General features: G+C 40.8%; 1 protein-coding gene and 1 long non-coding RNA gene across 2 annotated transcripts in view; both read right to left on the reverse strand.

Moving 5' to 3' along the window:
• LOC120554014 overlaps nucleotides 1-22,847 on the reverse strand; it is a 256,741-nt gene that overhangs the window by 22,061 nt on the left and 211,833 nt on the right. The window contains exons 6-7 of the mRNA XM_039792562.1: nucleotides 13,707-13,785; nucleotides 13,355-13,562 (exon numbers count right to left, since the gene is read on the reverse strand). Of these exons, the coding sequence (XP_039648496.1) occupies nucleotides 13,355-13,562; nucleotides 13,707-13,785 (287 nt within the window). The remainder of the gene's footprint in view (nucleotides 1-13,354; nucleotides 13,563-13,706; nucleotides 13,786-22,847) is intronic.
• Nucleotides 2,094-3,157, reverse strand: LOC120554668. The gene is made up of 3 exons (XR_005638546.1): nucleotides 3,114-3,157; nucleotides 2,308-2,427; nucleotides 2,094-2,202 (listed from the first exon to the last, which is right to left on the reverse strand). It is a non-coding gene; the product is annotated as an uncharacterized LOC120554668 (long non-coding RNA).

Genomic DNA, 22,847 nt, shown 5'->3' on the forward strand with positions numbered 1-22,847 from the left:
CAACGCTCACATCGGCAATGATGAAGAAACCTGTAGGGTTTAATTTCTTCCCCTTTGATGTGGCCCTAATGCTCCTTTGTACAAATCTGCAAGGACCAACCACAAACTGGCTTATCCACCTGGTGTGCTATTGGCTGATTTAACATGATGACGATAGAGAAGCGACCAATCAGATTTGTGTTTATATTCAACATGATAGCCATCGAGCGCAGCAAACCATTGATGCCGCTGTCACTGCAACATCCAATTTAAAAGATTGAGCTTGGTCTGGTGATAGCTAGAGTACTTATTCCCTAGAATCCTTATGTATTCTCGCCTCACAGTTTTCCTTGGGGTTGCACCTAAATCGTGGTTGCAGCGTTCACCGTGGTCTTGCTCAAGACCCTTCTACGCCCCTGCACTGCTACTACTATTATTTCTAGTTGAATTGATGTCTTTCAAATTTCTTTTGTAACATTGTTGACCTCATAAAGTAACTGATGCTGACTTACTCTGCTGTTGGTGAAGCTTGATTTTTAAAATGCAGCGCGGTTCACTCATGGACCGGGCACTCTTGAAGGACACACAGCTGGGTCCCGGTTCTGATTCATTAGAGTCCAGCCTCAGGATGGACCTGTTCGAAAGAGAGGAAGACAACCAGAGAGGTTAATCTACTTTTTAATCTTCAGAAACAGAAGCTGCTGTAGAAAGTATAAGCTATCAGGAACACTGTAAAGACTCCAGGACTCCAGTATATTCTTGATTGATTCCTGTTGTGTCTGACTTTACGCTGGTGGAGACAACAGTTTGTTTTCTGACAGCAGGAGAAAGGAAATTACTAGAGGCCATTCTTTTGGTGGGATCACCCCGCCACATCGGGCCAACGTAGCTTGTACTGAAGCTTACAATTCTCCTCGTTGATAAAGCTTATATTAACGGAGTGAGGAGTGGCAGAGTTCACTTAGACTGGCGAGGAGGGTGTATAGCTTCATACATGACACTCCCTCTCTTGCTTCTCCCGTAGTTGTCCTTTGTAGGCTGGCTCAGGTTTGTGTGGCATTGCACGCAATTAATTATGCTGTTATAGTTTTACTGTTTAGTTTAGTAAATACCAATGATAAGAATGAAAATGAATAAAGACTGTTTGAAAATTAAACCAAAGTCTGGTCTTTGAGTATTTATTGTACTTTGCAAAAATAGAGATTCACAGGTACACGCAGCACGACTGAATGAGCATTTCTAACCTAAAGTCTAAACATCCAAACATCATATAGTAAAACCTCTGTTAAGCCACCCCTCTAAATGTGTCTTTTAGCATGGCCATAGTTGATCACCTTCCCTTCTGCTCCTGTTCTTTTCATTAGCCTAAACAACAGTTTATCTCAGGAGACAGAAAGAGACACGGTTCAGACAGTTCTATGGCCTTCTTCACTTTATCTGCTAAAAGTAAACAGTGACTGAGGTCTTTTCAACAAGAAATAGCTTCAGCTAGACCCAAAGTTCACGGTTGGCAGCTGTTTCACTTGGAGCCTTTTGAATCATCACAAAATGTAAGGATATCTTGTAGAATATTAAACAATCACTAAACCAATAATGTAAAAATAAAATTTGCCATCACCACCGCAGCTATTAGCGGGTTTAACGCGATGATGAAGATAGAGACCCCACGCAAGCCGCAAGCTGATTTTTGTTTACATTCAACATGGCGGCTACCGAAGCACAGCAGCAACCTGTTGAGGCTGCTGTCGCTGCTATGTCAGCCAGATCGTTGTTCTGATTGGTTGAAGGACTATCCAATTTGCGGTACAGAGTCATTTGAACTATGCGCGTTGATACGCCTCTTTTGCAGAGAAAATACAAAGCAGACTCAATCTTTTAAGATTGAGCTTGGTCTGGTGATAGCCAGAGTACTTATTCCCTGGAGTCCTTATGTATTCTCAACCTCACAGTTTTCCTTGTGGTGGCACCTAAATCATGGTGGTCTGTGGTCTTGCTTAACACCCTGCTATGCCCTGCACTGCTACTACTATTATTTCTAGTTGAATTGATGTCTTTCAAATTTTCTTTTGTAACATTCCTGACCTTATAAAGTAACTGATGCTGACTTACTCTGCTGGTGGTGAAGCTGGATTTTGAAACAACAGCGGCCACTCCTTAGACCGGTCACTCTTGAAGGACACACAACTGGGTTCTGGTTCAGGAGAGTGTGGTCTCTGATGGATCCTGATCAAATCAGTTTGTTAAAAAAAAAACACAGCCAGAGGTTTGGGTGTGAATAATGTTGCTGCAGTGATCTGAGTGCTGGACAGTTAGAGACGGTCCTCTCACCTCTGAGCTTTGGTCTGGTGGTCCAGTTCCCCACTCAGAGTGGTTCCTCTGTCCTGTTCCCCACTCAGAGTGGTTTCTCTGTCCTCACACTGATCCATGCTGCTGAAGTCAGCCTTTCATCTGCAGAGGAAACACAACATAATTTCTCATTGGCTCTTCTTGTCTCTTTCAGAATGATCATTTGAATGCATCATCAGCTGCTGTAGTTGTACTATCAGTCCACTAGATGGAGCTAGGAGACAGACACACACATGCTCTCCCAAAGAGAGAGACACAAACACACACACACACACAATCTCTCAATGACACACATACACACACACACACACACACACACACTCACACACATAGACACACACACACACACACACACAAAGAAATACGGCTGTGCAAGTAATCACATTTTTAATCATAAATGTCCCAGTAAAAGGTATTTTCACTGTTTTTTTAACTTAAATAAATGCAACATCTTTTCTAAAAGTCAACGAGGAATTGTGTATTTTATATATATATATATATATATATATATATATATATATTATTTTTTATTTTGGCAGTCTTTGTTCGTACTTTCCTCACATGTCACTAACGGCTCCTTCTGTTTGTTTTTAAATATCTGTCTCATGCAAATAGTCTCCTCTTTCGTGACCGCAGTTACATATTTATTAAAAGAAAAATAGAAATGAGTTTAAACACTCTTATGTTTAACCTTCTCTGAAACACAAAGGAATTTAAACGGTGCCAGATGATGTTTAAAGAGTTTAATTTAAAGTATATTTTAAATGTTACAGACAGAGTTAAATTACCTTCAGCTGGAGCTTCACACGGAAAGAAAAAATGCGTCACAAACTCTGGGAAGTGAAAGTAAACTTTACTCAGGAAACGAGGAGACATTCAGACAGGCCAGCATTACCAAATATAGTAATGTGTGAACATGTTTTGTGGCTTTCAGCCTTTTATCTGCAGAGGAAACAACATCATTTCTCATTGGTTCTTCTTGTCTCTTTCACATCAAAGAGTACATCATCAGCTGCTGTACTTCTACTGTCAGTCCACTAGATGGAACAGAGAGAGAGAGAGAGAGAGAGAGAGAGAGAGAGAGAGAGAGAGAGAGAGAGAGAGAAGAGACTCGTCACTCACCAGAGAAGATAGGCAGAGACACGTGTACTGGAGACTATGAGGACTGAGATTAAAAGAGGTTGTAATCATCCAAGCAGTGATTTGACCTTTGCTTTTACTCATCAGCTCAAATTGCAGTTCTAACATGTTAAGATGCGGTTCAGCAGTGTAACTTTAACATTATGAAATATAGTTGTAGTTCTACAATGTTAGGTTGAACTTCTGGAATTGTAACCTGCTGTTCTAGAATCTTAATTAAAGTTTCTACAATGTTAAGTGTAGTTCTAGAATGATAGGTTTTTAATGTATAATGTAAAATGTATTTTATCATTACAACTATTTTTTCTCTCTCCATTAAAAATCACTTCATCTAAAGTTATTTTTTATTTTCATAATATTATGAATTTATCCTATTTTTTTCTTCATAAAATTACAATTATTTTATTTAGTGTATAAAATATAAAATAATAAAAACTTATTTTTGTGGCGCTCTGCTTGTAGTTCCGGCTGATGACCACCAGAGGGCGACATTACACCACACATCAGCACAGATTCTTTTCTGGTTGGTAGTTAAAAATATTGCGTCACACGCCTGAGACATCAGCCAGAGACGTCATCACTGCGTGCCATGGGATTAGCAAATGGGGAGTTTTTTGTACATTTTCGTTCTCATCTTGCACAGAAAATGTCGGTATTTTACGACGAAGTAGAGATCGAAGACTTTGAATATGACGAGGAGATGGAGATGTACTATAGGATGTTGAATTTCCAAGTATTTGAATAGAGTTTGGTTTTTCTTTTCAAAAGTGTCTTTAAAAAAAAAAGTCTAATTTTCAGTAACAGCTTCTACCTTACTGATTTATCATGTTCATGACTTTACACCTGTAGATATAGTTCAGGTAGGGTGTTTTGCTTTGAGGTGATATATCAAAGACAAATTACTTCTATAGTAATTAAATTCGACCTTGCAAACTGTGCAGTGAAATTGTCCACCCAAAACTTCCTCCCTATCCATCTTGATCCAGGATGGCTAACGGTTTAGCGCCACACGTCGTATACGGTTTGGTGGGGGGCACCATGTAGGTCATAGGTCAGTCGTCACATGAAGTAAACAAACACAGCTGCGTTAATTTCGTAAATTGTTTTAACAAGTTAAATATTTAAAAAATAACGCAAAAATTAACACGTTAATTTTGACAGCCCTAGTTTTAATGTGTGAATATGTTGTTGCTCTGCTTTTAGGTCCGGCTGATGTCCACCAGAGGGTGCCATGACACCAGACATCAGAAATCCGGGAACTTATAAAGGTTTAATTGAACTATTTAAATAATTAACAATTACCAATGCTAGATTTCAGTGATGTCTGGTCACTATAGCTTTACCCACCCGCAGCCTTCGCTCAACCAGTTAGATCTCCTTGATCACTCCAAAAGCCCACACCTCCTTTTGCCGCCACTCCTTCCAGTTCTCAGCTGCTAATTATTGGAATGAACTACAAAAAAACCTGAAACTCAAAAACCTTATCCCACTAACTGCCTTCAAAGCACATGTGTCTGTGCTCCTTTCCGAACACTGTACGTGCAAACTGTTCTTCATCATTTATGCTCTGTTTTTGCACACCCTTACTCCATTACTCCATTATCTCTGTCATGCCCCATTGCATATTTGCACAGATGCATTGCACTATCATATTTGTTAACGCTAATTTGCACTATTCACCTGCCCTTGTATGCTCAACCAATTTTTTCTTCCCACCTTTGTGGTCACACAATTTTTGCACATCTATTGATCTACTTCCCTATCTAGACCACAATCTGCACTAACTGTATATTGACTACGTTGACTCTTTACTACATCTTAGCATTCATACAGGCTGTCTATTCTTGCATATTGTATTATTACTGATATACATCACTACCTAGACCACCATTTGCACTAACTGTATATTGTCTCTTTTCTACACTTCAGCATTTATCTAGACTGTCTATTCATATACATTGTGTAATAACTGATCTACTTTACTAATTAGACCACTAGACTATCTGTTTACTGACTCTTTACACCATCTCAGCAGTGATATAGACTCTCTGTTCATGTATATTGCACATCCATTGACTTACTTGCACCTTCACTAAGTGCCGGTATTGGTAATTGCCCACTTATTCTGCACTTTATGTAGCATATTGTATTTTGTGTTCTTGTATTGTATTGAATGTGAAACTATTTGTTGTCTTGCACGCCTACGCTTTTCTTGGCCAGGTTGCCGTTGCAAATGAGAACCTGTTCTCAACGGTGTACCTGGTTAAATAAAGGTTAAATACATAAAAATGAAATAAAATATTTTGTCCTAAACTACATTTCAGAAAATAATTAATTGGAAGCCCCCAACATTAGACTTGACATAGTTGAATGTAAATTGCTTTAGGTTTATGTAACAACTCTAGATGTGCAACAAAAGCCTCTTGACGTTGACGTAATCATGTACGCTGAAACAAAATATTTAGGTCTAGTACTTGATTCGAACCTTGGTTTTAAAAGTCACATAAAACAAATTGGTAATAAATTGAAACTTAATTTGATGAATTATAAACATATTAGAAATTCATTAACTACGGAAGCCTCACACATATACCTCAATACTATGATTGTTCCACATCTTCTGTATTGCATGTCTAGTTGGTCTCAGGAGTGTAAAACATTGTTAAAATTACTTGAATCATTATATAAAAGGGCCATAAAAATTCATGATAAAAAGTCTCGGCAGTATCATCACTGTAAAGTTCAAAGTAAATAAAACATTTTGAGTTTTAAAAATCGTATTAAATATAATCACATTTCTGCTCTATTTAAAATTATTCATAATATCGCTGCTCCCCCTTTGAGAAAATTTGTCACATTGAATTCGGAGAGAATCTCTAAAGCCACATGGTCGACAGTCAGAGGTGAGTGCAGCGTTCCAAGACATAGAACCACATATGGTCAACAATTCTTTTCTTATAGAGCCTTTGGAACACTCTTCCAAACGAAATTATTTCATGCACAAATTATAGTACTTTTACATGCCTGACCAAACAGTGGTTATTATCAAAGCAAATTTGTACGCACTCAATGATTGTGATATGAATGATGTAAACTGTGAGTGAGTGAGTGATAGATTCCTGAAGTGGAGAGTATCTTTATGATGTGAGTGAAGAAATGCTTTCATGTATTATTGTGTATATATTTTATGAATTTTTGTAAGTATAACATCAACCTGTCCAGGGACTGCGGGTGGAAATTAGCATTTTTTGCTATAACCTGGCACATGACATCTCTTCTTTTATAGACTGTTTTTTGTGCATTGTCCCTGATCAAATAAAGAAAATATATAAATTGCAGGTTTATCCCAAACCCAACAGGAAGTCCCCCATTTTGTATGTAATGTGCTTTTTTTCACCATTTCAAGTTGTCGTAGTGTAACTAACTCCTACAGATGTAACTCACAATACGAGGAAAAGTTATTAAAAGCTTGAGTTTTTGTCCAAAAAAATTCAGGGATTACACTTAATTTTTTTTTTTAAGATTTAGGGTTTACAGTGTAAATTTCAGAAGGTCAGAGTTATACATTTAGGTAAATAATGGCGTCCCAAAACTGAATCATATCAGTTGTGCTGACCTTAGAGATACCGCAAACACATCACAGTAACTTTATGCTTTTATTGTGAAAAGAGACAGAACTCAAAACAAAACATGACACAAGTCAACGGCATTTCTATAATTTCCTGATCACAGCTTCCATCCTTAAAGGACTGGAAGTGGAAGAAGTTTACAGTGTTCACCAGGAATCTGTTCAATCATTATGAATTTGTTCATACAAAGTTCATTCATTAGTTTATAACAATAACCTGAAATATTTCTGTGATCCTGTACAGAGTCAACTGATCAGCAATGAGAAACAGGAGACTCTCCATCCTACAGAGGACACAGAGACACTGAGGCACCAGAAGACCTGGGCAAGAACTCAGACACAGGAGACCAGAATCCAAACCCTGGATAAAGAGGTTGAGTGAATGTGGTGTTGAAGGTGTAGAGGTGGAAAAATGAGTCAGAGGAGACTGTGTAGAAGGACAGAGAGCCAGCAGGACAGTCCACATACACTGCTACTCTACCAGAGACAGAGGAGGAGGAGATGGATGTTCCTCTGTTATTGTGCCAGACAGAGTAACCATCATCAGAGCAGCTCAGACTCCAGGACTGATCATTATATCCAAACACACAGTCATCTCTGTCTCCTCTCCTCCTGATTCCTCTGTAACTCACTGATATAGTAACATCTCCTCTCCTCTTGATCTCCCAGTAACAGCGACCAGTCAGACCATCTCTACACAGCAGCTGAGGCCAGTCAAACCTCTCTGGATGATCAGGATATGACTGATCCTCCTCCACATGTTTCACCTTCCTGTTGTTGTCAGACAGTTTGAGTTTTCTGTTCACTGTGTTTGTGTCGAGTGTCAGTTCACAGGAATCTGACGGAGAGAATGAGACACAACAGAACTGCAGTTATTTATTTTTTATTTTATTACTTTTGGGGCATCTTTAGCCTTTACTTGATATGACAACTGAAGACAGGAAAGACGAGAGAGAACGCGAGGAAATGACATGCAGCAGTGGTTCAGATTGGAACACCGGGCTGTAAGAACTGAGCCTTAGTACAAACCCAAATTAATTTGAAGTTGGGAGGTTGTCTAAAATGCACATAAAAACAGTATACAATGATTTGAAAATCCTTTTCAACCTACAGTATTTTAAATTGAATACATCACAACGACAAAATTCTGAACGTTTTTCAGGCATCAAATTCAAAATAGGTAAATATTTGCAAAAAAGCAATGTTTATCAGTTTGAAGATTACATATCTTGTTTGTGTGTTGTATTCAATTGAATATAAGCTGAAAAGGATTTGTAAATCATTGTATACCGTTGTTATTTACGTTTTGCAAGGCGTCCCATTTTCATTGGAATTGAGGTTTGTATAACGGGCGAACGCTCAACCAGGTGAGCTTCCAGGGCGCCCCCCCCCCTTCAGAAGCTCTGCCCCCCAGATTCACGGAGAGATAACTACTGGCTGGCCAGCACTTTCACATGCTGCCTCCCCCCTCCCCCCCACCATACACTGCTGCTGCCTGTTGATGATTAGCTTGAATCAGTGTCCAAAGTTAGCACCTTCTACTAGCCAAATGCTGGTAAAATATGCAAGTGGCTAGTAGATTTGCTTCACCACACAGCCAGCGTACGGTAATGTCTTCAATGAGTTCATCCAGAACTCCCAGTCAGCTAGCATGTTTAGTTAGTCTGTTTCTATTTGCTGTTGTTTTTCAGAAAGGACCGGGCTGGTTAAAGTTAAGTTAACTGAAGTACTGAGGTCTGCTAAAACAAGCGCTAAGGTTAACTAATATCAGTTAAACGTTTGGCTGTGACAGACAATGGCAGAGAGAACAGACTTTACTTTTGGTTTACGAGCTCCAGGAAAAGTCGGGAACGCGGTTGTTGTAGATGTAATAATATGGTAAAGCCAGAGGCTGACTGAGCCGTCATGATGACATCAGAGGGTTGAATGAGTGATGTCACAGTTTAATGAATGAAATTAAAAACACACTTACACTTCCTCAGACCTGGTGTTAACCATCTGACTCCAGCAGGATCCACCCTGAAAGGAGGAGGGGGGTCAGAGCAGCATGAAAACATGGACATTAAATCACTCTCACACACACACATTAGCCATTTTCAGACAGGAGGAACTTTTATAGTTCTAAGAACCCAACTTTTGTTGTGTTCGCACCGCAGGTGTTTTGAGAGACTTTTTAGCTCCTACTCCAGTGACTGTTCTCTCCCGGCACAAGAGGTACTTTAAACAGTAATTGGTGTAGACATCAGTGTTTCATTCACACATTCTTGTCACAGCATAGAAAGCACATTGGTTTGTGCTAAGCTAGGCTAAACATGTACTGGATCTATCTCTGTAGAGATGAAAGATATCCTGGTAATAATTTGATCACCGCGATATTTCTCAAAATGACGTTTTGTCTTTACCAAGCATAGATTTGTCCAAACTAAATAGAATATTAACAATAGGGAGTTACCTGAGAGTGTCCAGTCTCCAGAGAGGATCCTTCAGTCCCGCTGACAGTAGCTTCACTTCTGAGTCTCCTGGATGATTGTAGCTCAGGTCCAGCTCTCTCAGATGGGAGGGATTGGAGCTCAGAGCCGAGACCAGAGAAGAACAGCCGCCTTTTGAGATCAGACAGCCTGACAGACTGCAAACACACAGAACAACAGACAGGTACCCTCTGTCAACACGTGGAGCCATGTGTTTTGTTCGGGTAAAAATGTACATTGGCGGCTATGGTTCAAGACAAATGCAACAACCCCCAACCCCCAACCGGCACCGTCAGACACCGCCTACCAAGAGCCGGGGTCTGCAGAGTTTTCTTCCTAAAAGGGAGTTTTTCCTTGCCACTGTTTCACTAAATGCTTGCTCACGGGGGAATTACTAGAATGGTTGGGTCTTTGTAAACTATAGAGTGTGGTCTAGACCTACTCTATCTGTAAAGTGTATCAAGGTAACTCTTTTTATGATTTGATACTATAAATGAAATGTTATTGAATGAATTGAACAACATGAATGCAAAAGCCATTTGTGTTTTGAATCATCAACTGAAGTTAATCAGAGTTCGGTTGAATGGGTTGATGAATCCTGACCTGAGAGTCTCCATGGTGCAGTGTGGACTCTTCAGTCCAACAGAGATCAGCTTCACTCCTGAATCCTGCAGGTTGTTGTTACTCAGATCCAGCTCTCTCAGACTAGAGGACTGGGAGCTAACAAAAGAGGACAGAGCTTCACAGCTACTCATTGACAGGTTACAGCCACCCAGTCTGGAGAGACAACAGGAATAAAAGACAGATAACATTTGTGCTTAAATGTTAAGTCTGGACTTGTGGTGATAGAAAGAATAAAATCCATTCTCTAAACAAGTTGGAAACATGATAACCAGTTGACTGAATGCTGATTAAAAAGACATCCAGTAATCAAAGACGTAGATTTAGCTACTATACGTCGCAAACTTCATTATTGACGAGTCAGTGGCACAGCTGATGTGATCCAAACAGCTGATGTGATCCACACAGCTCATTTTATCTCAACAGCTGATGTAAACCTAACAGCTGATGTGATCCAAACTATTCCAGTAACCGTTAACTCCAGTGTTGTAAAAATGTAATTTCATGCAATGATTCACTTCTCATCCTCTTCCAACCATTCATCAAAACTAAGTCCGCCATATAAATAAAAATTAACAACAAAATGATCCATTGTATCAATGTAGTAGGCTAACGTTACTTTTTTTTGATTCAGCCTTGGAAGATACAATGTTGCCATGGATTTGCGGAGTAATATTTCATGTGATGCCCCAGGTGTGCTCAAATGGCTCTGTGTGTGCTGTCATGCTGATTTGAGTACGTTCTAAATGTCTTGTTGACTCATCAGATTTTCTGGTCGGATCTACTTGTATAATCAGGAATAAACAAACGTCCAGTAATCAAAGTCACTGGATATTAAATTACAAATGATTTCTGGATCTCAGCTACAGTTCATATTTCATTCTTTATGACTTGATTCTAAATCAGAAGACATTACTTTGAAACATTCACTTTTTTATGTTTCAAAGTATTTTTCAATACAGTGTTTTCAAAGATTATTGTTCTTGATCTGACCTGAGAGTCTCCAGTCTGCAGTGTGGACTCTTCAGTCCATCAGAGATCAGCTTCACTCCTGAATCCTGCAGGTTGTTGTTACTGAGGTTCAGCTCTCTCAGACTAGAGAACTGGGAGCTGAGAACTGAGGACAGAGCTTCACAGCTTTTCTCTGACAGATTACAGCCACTCATTCTGGGGAGACAACAGGAAGGAAACAAGTTATTTATATGTAACTCCTGTTGAAAGATAGCAGCATATTTAATGATGAATAAATTACACTTACAGAGCTTTGTTGGAGGCTTTGACCACTGGCAGCAGCCTCAGAAGAGCCTCCTCTGAAGCAGAGTATTTCTTCAGGTCAAACACATCCAGATCTTCTTCTGATGACAGTAAGATGAAGACCAGAGCTGACCAATGAGCAGGAGAAAGTTTATCTGTGGAGAGACGTCCTGATCTCAGTGACCGTTGGATCTCCTTCACTAGAGAACGATCATTCAGTTCATTCAGACAGTGGAACAGATTGATGCTTCTCTCTGCAGAGAGATTCCCACTGATCTTCTTCTTGATGTACTTGACTGTTTCCTGATTGGTCTCTGAGCTACTTTCTGTCTGTGTCATCAGACCTCGTAGGAGATTCCGATTGGTCTGCAGAGAAAGACCCAGGAGGAAGCGCAGGAACAAGTCCAGGTCTCCATTTGGACTCTGTAAGGCCTCGTCCACAGCACTCTGGTAGAACTGTGTTGATGTTGTTTGTTCTTCTGACAGCAGGTTGACTCCAGAGTTGGTGAAGGTCAGATGGACATGAAGAGCAGCCAGAAACTCCTGAACACTCAGATGGATAAAGCAGAACACCTTGTCCTGGTACAGTCCTCTCTCCTCTTTAAAGATCTGTGTGAACACTCCTGAGCACATTGAGGCTGCTCTGATATCGATCCCACACTCTGTAAGGTCTGATTCATAGAAGATCAGGTTGCCTTTCTGCAGCTGCTCAAAAGCCAGTCTTCCCAGAGACTCCATCATCTTCCTGCTCTCTGGACTCCAGTGTGGATCTGTCTCAGCTCCTCCATCATACTTCATGATCTTCCGTTTGGACTGAACCACCAGGAAGTGGATGTACATCTCAGTCAGGGTTTTGGGCAGCTCTCCTCCCTCTCTGGTCTTCAACATGTCCTCCAGAACTGTAGCAGTGATCCAGCAGAAGACTGGGATGTAACACATGATGTGAAGGCTTCGTGATGTCTTGATGTGGGAGATTATTTTGTTGGCCTGATCCTCATCTCTGAATCTCTTCCTGAAGTACTCCTCCTTCTGTGGGTCAGTGAACCCTCTGACCTCTGTCATCATGTCAACACACTCAGGAGGGATCTGATTGGCTGCTGCAGGTCGTGTGGTTATCCAGAGGCGAGCAGAGGGAAGCAGATTCCCCCTGATGAGGTTTGTCAGCAGCACACCCACTGAGGTGGACTCTGTAACGTCAGTCAGGATTTTAGTGTTGAGGAAGTCCAGAGGAAGTCGACACTCATCCAGACCGTCAAAGATGAACACAACCGAGAACTCTTCAAACCTGCAGATTCCTTCTTCTTTGGTTTCACTAAAGAAGTAATGAACAAGTTCCACCAAGCTGTACTTTCTCTCTTTCAGCACATTCAGCTCTCTGAAGGTGAATGGAAATATGAATTGGATGTCCTGGTTGGCTTTGTCTTCAGCCCAGTCTAGAGTGAACTTCTGTGTTAAGACTGTTTTCCCGATGCCAGCCACTCCCTTTGTCATCACTGTTCTGATTGGTTCATCTCTTCCAGGTGGGGCTTTAAAGATGTCTTCTCGTCTTATTGTTGCTTCTGGTCTGTCTGGTTTCCTGGATGCTGTTTCAATCTGTCTGACCTCATGTTCAGTATTTACCTCTGCAGTCCCTTCCTTTGTGATGTAGATCTCTGTGAACATCTGATCCAGAAGGGTTGGGTTTCCTGCTTTAGCAATCCCCTCAAACACACACTGGAACTTCTTGTTTAGGTTAGATTTGAGTTCACGTTTAGAAACTCCAGCAGAACTTCCTGAATCACCACACAACAAAGAAGATCAGTAAGTGATTTATAAAATAACAGGAACATATTTTCATCTTTCTCTAGAGACATTACTTAACATCCCATTAGTCCAGCAAGTTAAAAGTCCAGCAAATCTTAAAAGAAAATCCTCTTACTGCTCTGCAGACGGTCAGCCAGCTTGTCCTGCTTCATTCTCCTCAGGAAGTGCAGTGTGATCTTCAGAAATGCCTCTCTGCTCCTCCTCTGCATTTCATCCTCACCCTGCTTCTGACTCTCTAAGCATTCTGGGTAATCTGGACTCACAACCTTCTGGATTATCTTCAGCTCATTCTTCACAAAAGTGACGATGTCCTCCTCCAGCAGCTGGAACAGAACATTGTATGAATGACACAACCAAAGCAAACATCAGATCCATGTTGGAAGGACAACCCACTGGTCTGAAAAGTGCAGCATGGAGATGATTGTGAACAGAATAGATGTAAAAGTAGTTGTTGTACATGTACAGACCATAAATATGGAGTCCAGGTATGTTTGATGCTGCTGAGCAGACTGACCACTGGGAACCTCTGAGCTCTCCTGGTCCACTCTGTGGAGGAATCAGGAAGAATTAGCTCACATATGTCTGTCCATGCCCCAATGATACTACAAACAGCCACTCACAGCTCAAACAAGCTCATTGTTTTGATACTATAAATAAAATTGAAATTGAAAATTGAAATTGTTTTTTCGTGAGCAACCGACCTGAACCCCTAAAGGTGCTGACACACCAACCTAATAATCAGCCGTCGGTTAGTCCGGCGAGGTCGGTGACTCAAGTCTGTTCGGTGTGTTCCATGCCATTGTCCGTCGTAGGGGCCGTCAGCCTTCATTTTGGCTGATTTGACTTGTTGGGTCAGACTCAGTGGCCAATTTGATTGGTGGAATGCTAACCCGGAAATGACGAGCGGGATTAGCGTGACTAACGCCTCTCAAAATCTGACGAAATCTTGAAACTGACCTTTGTCGATCTCAAATTAAGACAGATTCAGCAACTTCATGGCCTATTTCTTGTTTAAAATGTTTTCAAAAACACGTTTCGTTGAACTATTTTAGTAAGATATGAGATTGCATTCCTAACAAGCCGTCATGACAGCTTTCCCAGAAAAACCAGACCCACGCGACTCTTTCATCCAATCAGCTGCCGTCAGCAGTCTGCGTTGCTTCGGTGTGTTCCGAGGCACAATTTTTGACCAACTTGGGGAGGCAGTCAGTCCAACTGCCTTTTCTGCCGCATGTCAGCCGTCAGGTTGGTGTGTCATCCCAGAGAAACAATAGAAAGAACCTGAGCTTTTGTCCGTGATTATGCACTAAACAGCAGCTCATACCCAACATTGTTGGAGTCTCTGGGTTGTTTCCTGGAAAGGATACTGACTGGGAGACTTCAACACTCACATTGGCAATGATGGAGAAACCTGGAGGGGAGTGATTGAGAAGAACAGGCTACATTATCTGAACATGAGTGGTGCGTTGTTGGATTTCTGAGCTAGTCATGGATTGGCCATTAGGAACACCATCTTCAAGCATAGAGAGGGTCATAAGTTTACTTGGTACCAGAACACCCCAGGCCAAAGATTGATGTTCAACTTTGTGATAATTTCATCAGTCTGTGTCCGTATGTCTTGGACACTCAGGGGAAGAGAGTGGCAGAGCTTTTAACTGATCACCTGGTGGTGAGTAGGATCAGATGGCAGAGATGGGGACTCGAGTCTGAGACTCAAGTCGCACTTAAGTCGCACAAAATGCTGACTTCAGACTTGACTCGGACTCGACCCAAAAGACTTCAGACTTGACTTGCGACTTGACCCAAAAGACTTTGTTGAACTGTTTGTTCAGAAGGAGTTACCACACAAACTTGGAATAGCTTGTAATGGACAGAGGCAATGGTATTGATTGTTACACCTACGTGAAATACAGAGAGGATTTGTTGTATCACAAGACACAATAAAACAAATGATCAAATTGTTTGATCCTGAGGGAGTGGAGCTCAGGTGAGCGCGGCACTCCCAAGGATGTAGCTAACCCATATCTATGATGTTGCCTAAATGGCAGCTGGCATGGCGGACAGTCGCTGTAATGTGATTAAGTGATAAAGGAGTTGAATTTACAGTTTTCTCTTCATTTCAACTTTAATCTCGACATTTCAACATTATTCTCTAAATGTTGACTTTATTCTCGAAATGCAAAATAAATAAAATCTCTTCCTCCTTATTTTTTCCCCTTGATGTGGCCCTTAATGCTCCGTCGTACAAATCTGCGGGGACCAATCACAAACTGGCTTATCCACCTGGTGCACTATTGCCGTGTTTAACACGATGACGATAGAGAAGCGACCAAGCAGCTTTTTGTTTATATTCAACATGGTGGCCACCGGCGCAGCAACCCATTGATGTCGCTGTCACTGCTACGTCCAACCGGATCGTTGCTCTGATTGGTTGAAGGACTATCCAATGCGTTACAGTCATTTGAACTATGCCCGTTGATCATGACTCTTGTGCAGTAAAAGAAAAAACAAAAAAAAGGTAAAAACTCTCCTCGTTGATAAAGCTTATAGTAACGGATGAGGAGTGGCAGAGTTCAACTAGACTGGCGGGGAGGGTGTATAGCTGTAGACATGACACTCGCGCTTCTCCCTCGTAGTTGTCCTTTGTAGGCTGGCTCAGGTTTGTGTTGCATCAGCTCTTAATTATGCTGTTATAGTTTTAGACTGCCGGGGATTTCGATTGACATACTGAGCTCCTCTCTCTTCTCTCTTTCCATCTGTGTTCATTCATGTCCCAGTAATGCTTGTTGCTAACTTAGCTCTGGGGAGGTAAATCTACTTTTAATCTTCAGAAACCGAAGGTTCTGTAGAAAGTATATGCTATCAGGAACACTGTAAAGACCCCGAGGACCGCAGTATATTCTTGATTGATTCTTGTTGTGTCTGACGTTACGCTAGTGGAGACAACAGTTTTTTTTTTTTTGACAGCTGGAGAAAGGAAATTACTAGAGGCCATTTTATGATGGGATCACACCGGCCACATTGGGCCAGGAGCTTGTTCTGAAGCTTAAAACTCTCCTTGTTGATAAAGCTCATAGTAACGAATTGAGGAGTGGCAGAGTTCACTTAGACTGGCGGGGAAGGGTGTATAGATGACGCTCCTCTCTCTCTGCTTCTCCTCATAGTTTTCCTCTTGTAGGCTGGCTCAGGTTTGTCTTGGACCAGCTCTTAATTATGCTGTTATAGTTTTAGACTGCCGGGGGACTTCTTTTGAAACACTGAGCTCCTCTCTCTTCTCTCTTTCCATCTGTGTTCATTCATGTCTCAGTAATGCTTGTTAGTAACTTAACTCTGGGGAGCTTATTCCCTAGACTGGGTAAACCCAGCCCGATCTGCCGGCAATTTGATTTCTCCCTGCAGCTCAGGCTGGAAACATGGACATTTTTCTATCCTGCTTCCGTTACAAATCCGCGGGGACCAATTTACAAATTGGCTTATCCACCTGGCGCGCTATTAGCGGGTTTAACACGATGATGAAGATAGAGAAGCGACCATGCAGCTTTTTGTTTACATTCAACATGGCGGCCACCGAAGCGCAGCAACCCATTGGTGCCACTGCTGCTGCTACGGCACCCAGATCGTTGCTCTGATTGGTTGAAAGACTATCCAATGGCGTACAGAGTCATTTGAACTATCCCCGTTGATCATGACTCTTGTGCAGAGAATATATAGAGCTTGGTCTGGTGATAGTCAAAGTACTTATTCCCCAGATTCCTTATGTTTTCTCGCCTCACAGTTTTTCTTGGGGTGGCACCTAAATCATGGTTGCAGCTGTCACCGTGGTGCTGCTCAACACCCTGCTATGATCTGCTATGTCCTGCACTATTATGTCTAGTTGAATTGATGTCTTTCAAATGTCTTTTGTAACAATGCTAACCTCATAAAGTAACTGATGCTGACTTACTCTGCTGTTGGTGAAGCTTGATTTTTAAAAGACAGTGGTGGTTCACTCATGGACCGGGCACTCTTAAAGGAAACACAGCTGGGTCCCTGTTCAGATTCATCAGAGTCCGGCATCAGGATGGACCTGTTCGAAAGAGAGGAAGACAACCAGAGAGGTTAATCTACTTTTTAATCTTCAGAAACCAAAGTTTCTGTAGAAAATATAAGCTATCAAGAACACTGTAAAAACTCCAGTATATTCTTGATTGATTCCTGTTGTGTCTGACTTTACGCTGGGTGAGACAACAGTTTATTTTCTGACAGCAGGAGAAAGGAAATTACTAGAGGCCATCTTATGGTGGGATAACACCAGCCACATTGTGCCAGGTGCTTGCTCTTAAGCTTAAAACTCTTTGATAAAACTTATAGTAATGGAGTGACGACAGTGGCAGATTTCGCCTAGATTGGCGGGGGAGGGTGTATTACTACAGACATGACGCTCCCCTCTCTGCTTCTCCTCGTAATTGTCCTTTGTAGCTGGCTCAGGTTTGTCTTGGACCAGCTCTTAATTATGTTGTTATAGTTTTAGACTGCCGCGAACTTCCTTTGACACACTGAGCTTCTCTCTCTTTTCTCTTTCCATGTGTGCTCATTCATGTCCCAGTAATGCTTGTTGCTAACTTAGCTCTGGGGAGCTTATTTCCCTAGACTGGGTAAACCCAGCCTGATCTGCCAGCAATTTGATTTCTCCCTGCAGCTCAGGCTGGAAATCTGTAAATTTTTCTATCCTGCTCCGTTAAAAACTGCGTGGGGACCAATCACAAACTGGCTTATTCACCTGGCGCGTATTAGCGGGTTTAAAGGAACACACCAACTTATTGGGACTTTAGCTTATTCACTGTATTCCCCAGAGTTAGACAAGTCCATACATACCCTTCTCATCTCCGTGTGTTGTAACTCTGTCTGATGCCCCCAGCATTAGCGTAGCCTAGCAAAGATCCGGCAGGTAACTGGTTCCAACTAGCCTACTGCTCTGAATAAGTGACAAAATAATGCCAACATGTTCCTATTTACATGTTTTGGATTTGTATAGTCACAGGGTGTACAAATAATAAGGTCACATGAGAGACAGCCATCTTCTAATCTATATAAACTGGGAACTATATTCTCAGAAAGGCGAAGCACTGCTACTTCTACTACTTGGGCGGAGTGATATGTTTGCAGCACCTGAGAAGCACCGGACAGAGAGTAGAAATGCTTCGCTTTTGTGAGAATATAGTTCCCAGTATGTTTACGGTTAGAAGATGGCTGTGTGTCATGTGACCTTGTTATTTGTATATGCTGTGGCTCTACAACATGTAAATAGAAACATGTTGGTGTTATTTTGTCACTTATTCGAGCAGTAGGCAGTTGGAACCAGTTACCTGCAGGATCCGTGCAAGCGAAGCTACCGGTGGGGCCATCGGAAAGAGCCTCACAACGCACGCGAGATGAGAAGGGTATGTATCGACTTATCCAACTCTGGGGGTTACGGTGGATAAGATAAAGTCCCAATAAGTTGTTTCTTTAAGCCGGACACGGCCGTTTTTGTCACTGGTCAATTTTGAGATTTGGGGCTATTTGTCTTCAATAACATGTATGCTTTCAGAATTGTGGTGAAAAAAGTCAAAAATACACATTAAGGTCTTTATTTTACTACATTTTGTCTGTTTGCGTCGGTATATTTCTCCTAAATTCAACAAAAGTTGACGTTCTAAATCATCCCGCTGCTCCGCGATCGCTGTCTGCACCCTGTCATCACATATACCATTGGAAAGCTCACTCTCTCCTCTACAATGCTGTTGGATCCAAATATGGTCATTTCCTTTGGATCCAAATATGGTGTTTCCTTTTCATCAGCAACCAATCGTGAAAGTAAAAGGGGGATTTAACTCTAAATGCGCAATCTCATTGGCTGATGCCAATTTCTGACAACGTGATTCTTTCAGAATCATCACGCTGGGCGGCTCTGACATTTCCGCGGTAGTTCAGAATGTCGAAAGAAATGCGTCAAACGGTCGAAAATCACCTCCAGAGAAGACGAAAACAGTTGTTATTAGCAAGAAGACCCCGGGGATTACACACTAAGACAGCAGATGATGAAATGCCTTCACATAGTAGGTGCCGAAGCGGCCACCGAAGCGCAGCAACCCGTTGTTGCCGCTGCTGCTGCTACGGCACCCAGATCCTTGCTCTAATTGGTTGAACGACTCTCCAATGGCGTACAGAGTCATTTGAACTATCCCCGTTGATCATGACTCTTGTGCAGAGAATATATAGAGCAGACTCCCCAGACTAATGTTCATTCTTAAAAGATTGAGCTTGGTTTGGCGATAGCCAGAGTACTTATTCCCCGGAGAGTCCTTATGTTTTCTCGCCTCACAGTTTTTCTTGGGGTGGCACCTAAATCATGGTTGCAGCTGTCACCGTGGTGCTGCTCAACACCCTGCTACATCCTGCACTGCTATTACTATTATTTCTAGTTTAATTGATGTCTTTCAAATTTTCTTTTGCAACAATGCTGACCTTATAATGTAACTGATGCTGACTTACTTTGCTGTTGAAGAAGCTTGATTTTTAAACCACCATGGCCACTTCTTAGACTGGTCACTCTTGAAGGACACACAGCTGGGTCCTGGTTCAGGAGAGTCTGGTCTCTGATGGATCCTGATCAAATCAGTTTGTTAAAAAAAAAACACAGCCAGAGGTTTGGGTGTGAATAATGTTGCTGCAGTGATCTGAGTGCTGGACAGTTAGAGACGGTCCTCTCACCTCTGAGCTTTGGTCTGGTGGTCCTGTTCCCCACTCAGAGTGGTTTCTCTGTCCTCACACTGATCCATGCTGCTGAAGTCAGCCTTTCATCTGCAGAGGAAACACAACATAATTTCTCATTGGCTCTTCTTGTCTCTTTCAGAATGATCATTTGAATGCATCATTCAACTAGATGGAGCCAGGAGACAGACACACACACATACTCTCACAAAGACACCCAGACACAGACACGCTTGTGTGAAAATACTATGTAGTGTTTTCTGATGAGTCAGGCATGACTCCTGACTTACTTCCCCCACTTAGTACATTTGAGCTCCTTCTCACTACAAAAAATAATAATGGTAATGTTCTTTTTCAAGCTTTCTCGTTCTCTACTGAAAGAAAAGGGTGATTTAAGCTACATTTTCCTTAGATTTTGAGGTACACTATGGTGCACATATGTAATCTTCCCATGTTCGGTTGGCTGGTTGTTTCAATTCTGGGTTACAAATGACTTCCTTCTGGCCTACATTCACACACAAAAGGCTGAGTGTTTATATTCGTGTGTGTTTAAACTCAATGTTGACCATGTTAAACAATAATACCAGACCTCTGTGGCTATGGCAGCTATCATATAATATCTAAAATGAATCATTGTCATCATTAATCTGAGTCTGACAGACAGGATAAACTGGATGTTTTTATACATACAATGTAGTTTTTGTTTGGATTGTTTTATTATTTGATAATTATCATATATACCATACCATACTTATTATATTTATTTTTATTGATTATTCTCAAACAAATATTTCTGTATGTATACTGTACATTCACACTATTATAGTGTGGATTCTTGCTTGGCTCTCTTGTTTTTCTTGTGAGTTTGAATATATGCTTCAATGACACACAGGAATCTCCTCAGGCTCTGTTAAGTTCACACTCTTCTCCTAAAAAACATCTTCCTTTGCTCTCTCTTTCCTTCTTTCTTATAAATGTGAAATGTTTAAATACCATTCTGGGATTATGAACATGACTATTAAATACACACACACCAAACGTTTTTTACCACCTTTAGAAATGGGTTCAAACACTTTAATTATCATCAATGTTCTCTGAAACAAAACGGAATTTAACCGTTGTCAGATTTTGATTAAAAAGTTTCAATTAAAGAGTAGTTTAACCCCCACACCTTGTGGTAGAGACGGAGAAACAAAGCACTTCTCTTTTTTAGTGTTTCTGCTGCTAAACTCTGCATATATCATACAAAATTATGGATGTATATAAGGCAGAAATAAAGGATGTATATAAGACAGAAATAAAGGATCTATATAAGACAGAAATAAAGGATCTATATAAGACAGAAAAGAAGGATCTATATAAGACAGAAATGAAGGATGTATATAAGACAGAAATGAAGGATGTATATAAGACAGAAATAAAGGATATATAAGACAGAAATAAAGGATGTATATAAGACAGAAATAAAGGATATATAAGACAGAAATAAAGGATCCATAAGACAGAAATAAAGGATCTATAAGACAGAAATAAAGGATGTATAAGACAGAAATAAAGGATATATAAGACAGAAATAAAGGATATATATAAGACAGAAATAAAGGATGTATATAAGACAGAAATAAAGGATGTATAAGACAGAAATAAAGGATATATAAGACAGAAATAAAGGATCCATAAGACAGAAATAAAGGATGTATAAGACAGAAATAAAGGATATATAAGACAGAAATAAAGGATATATAAGACAGAAATAAAGGATCTATAAGACAGAAATAAAGGATATATAAGACAGAAATAACGGATCTATAAGACAGAAATAAAGGATCTATAAGACAGAAATAACGGATCTACAAAAGACAGAAATACGGATCTACAAAAGACAGAAATAAAGAATATATAAGACAGAAATAAAGGATCTATAAGACAGAAATACTCCGGGATACCCACACAACATGGCGGAGGATCAGTTTTAATTAATCACAAGTCCAGTTGAGTTGGTTTCTCTGCAGCTTTCTGCTCTCAAACTAAACTAACCACAGCTGGAGTTCACCAGCCAAACATTACAGACAATATATATATATACAGTATATTAAAACATTACAGACATTATATTATATATATATACATACAGTATATTAAAACATTACAGACATTATATTATATATATATACATACAGTATATTAAAACATTACATATATATATATATATATATATATACATACAGTATATTAAAACGTTCCAGACATTAGAGTTAAATTATCTTCAGCTGGAGCTTCACACGGAGAGAATAAACTGCGTCACAAACCCTGGGAAGAGAAAGTAAACTTTAAAGAGGAAACAAGAAGAAACCGCAGGAGCAGCATTACCAAAAAAGAGGAACACATACACACAGACACAGACACACACACACACACACACACACACACACAGACACACACAGACACAGACACACACACACACACACACACACACAGACACACACACACAAGACAGACAGACAGACAGACACACACACACACAGACAAACACACACACAGACACACACACACACAGAGACACACACAGACACAGACACACACACACACACAGCACACACACACACACACACACACACAGACACAGACACACACACACACACACACACAGACACACACACAGACACAGACACACACACACACACACACAGACACAGACACAGACACACACACACACACACACACACAGACAGACAGACAGACAGACAGACACACACACACACACACAGACACACACACACACACACACACACAGACACACACACACACACACACACACACACACACACACAGACACACACACACAGACACACACACGCAGACACACACACACTGTA

The sequence above is a fragment of the Perca fluviatilis genome, chromosome 24 (assembly GCF_010015445.1).
Source record: "Perca fluviatilis chromosome 24, GENO_Pfluv_1.0, whole genome shotgun sequence".
Classification (NCBI taxonomy): Eukaryota; Metazoa; Chordata; class Actinopteri; order Perciformes; family Percidae; genus Perca; species Perca fluviatilis.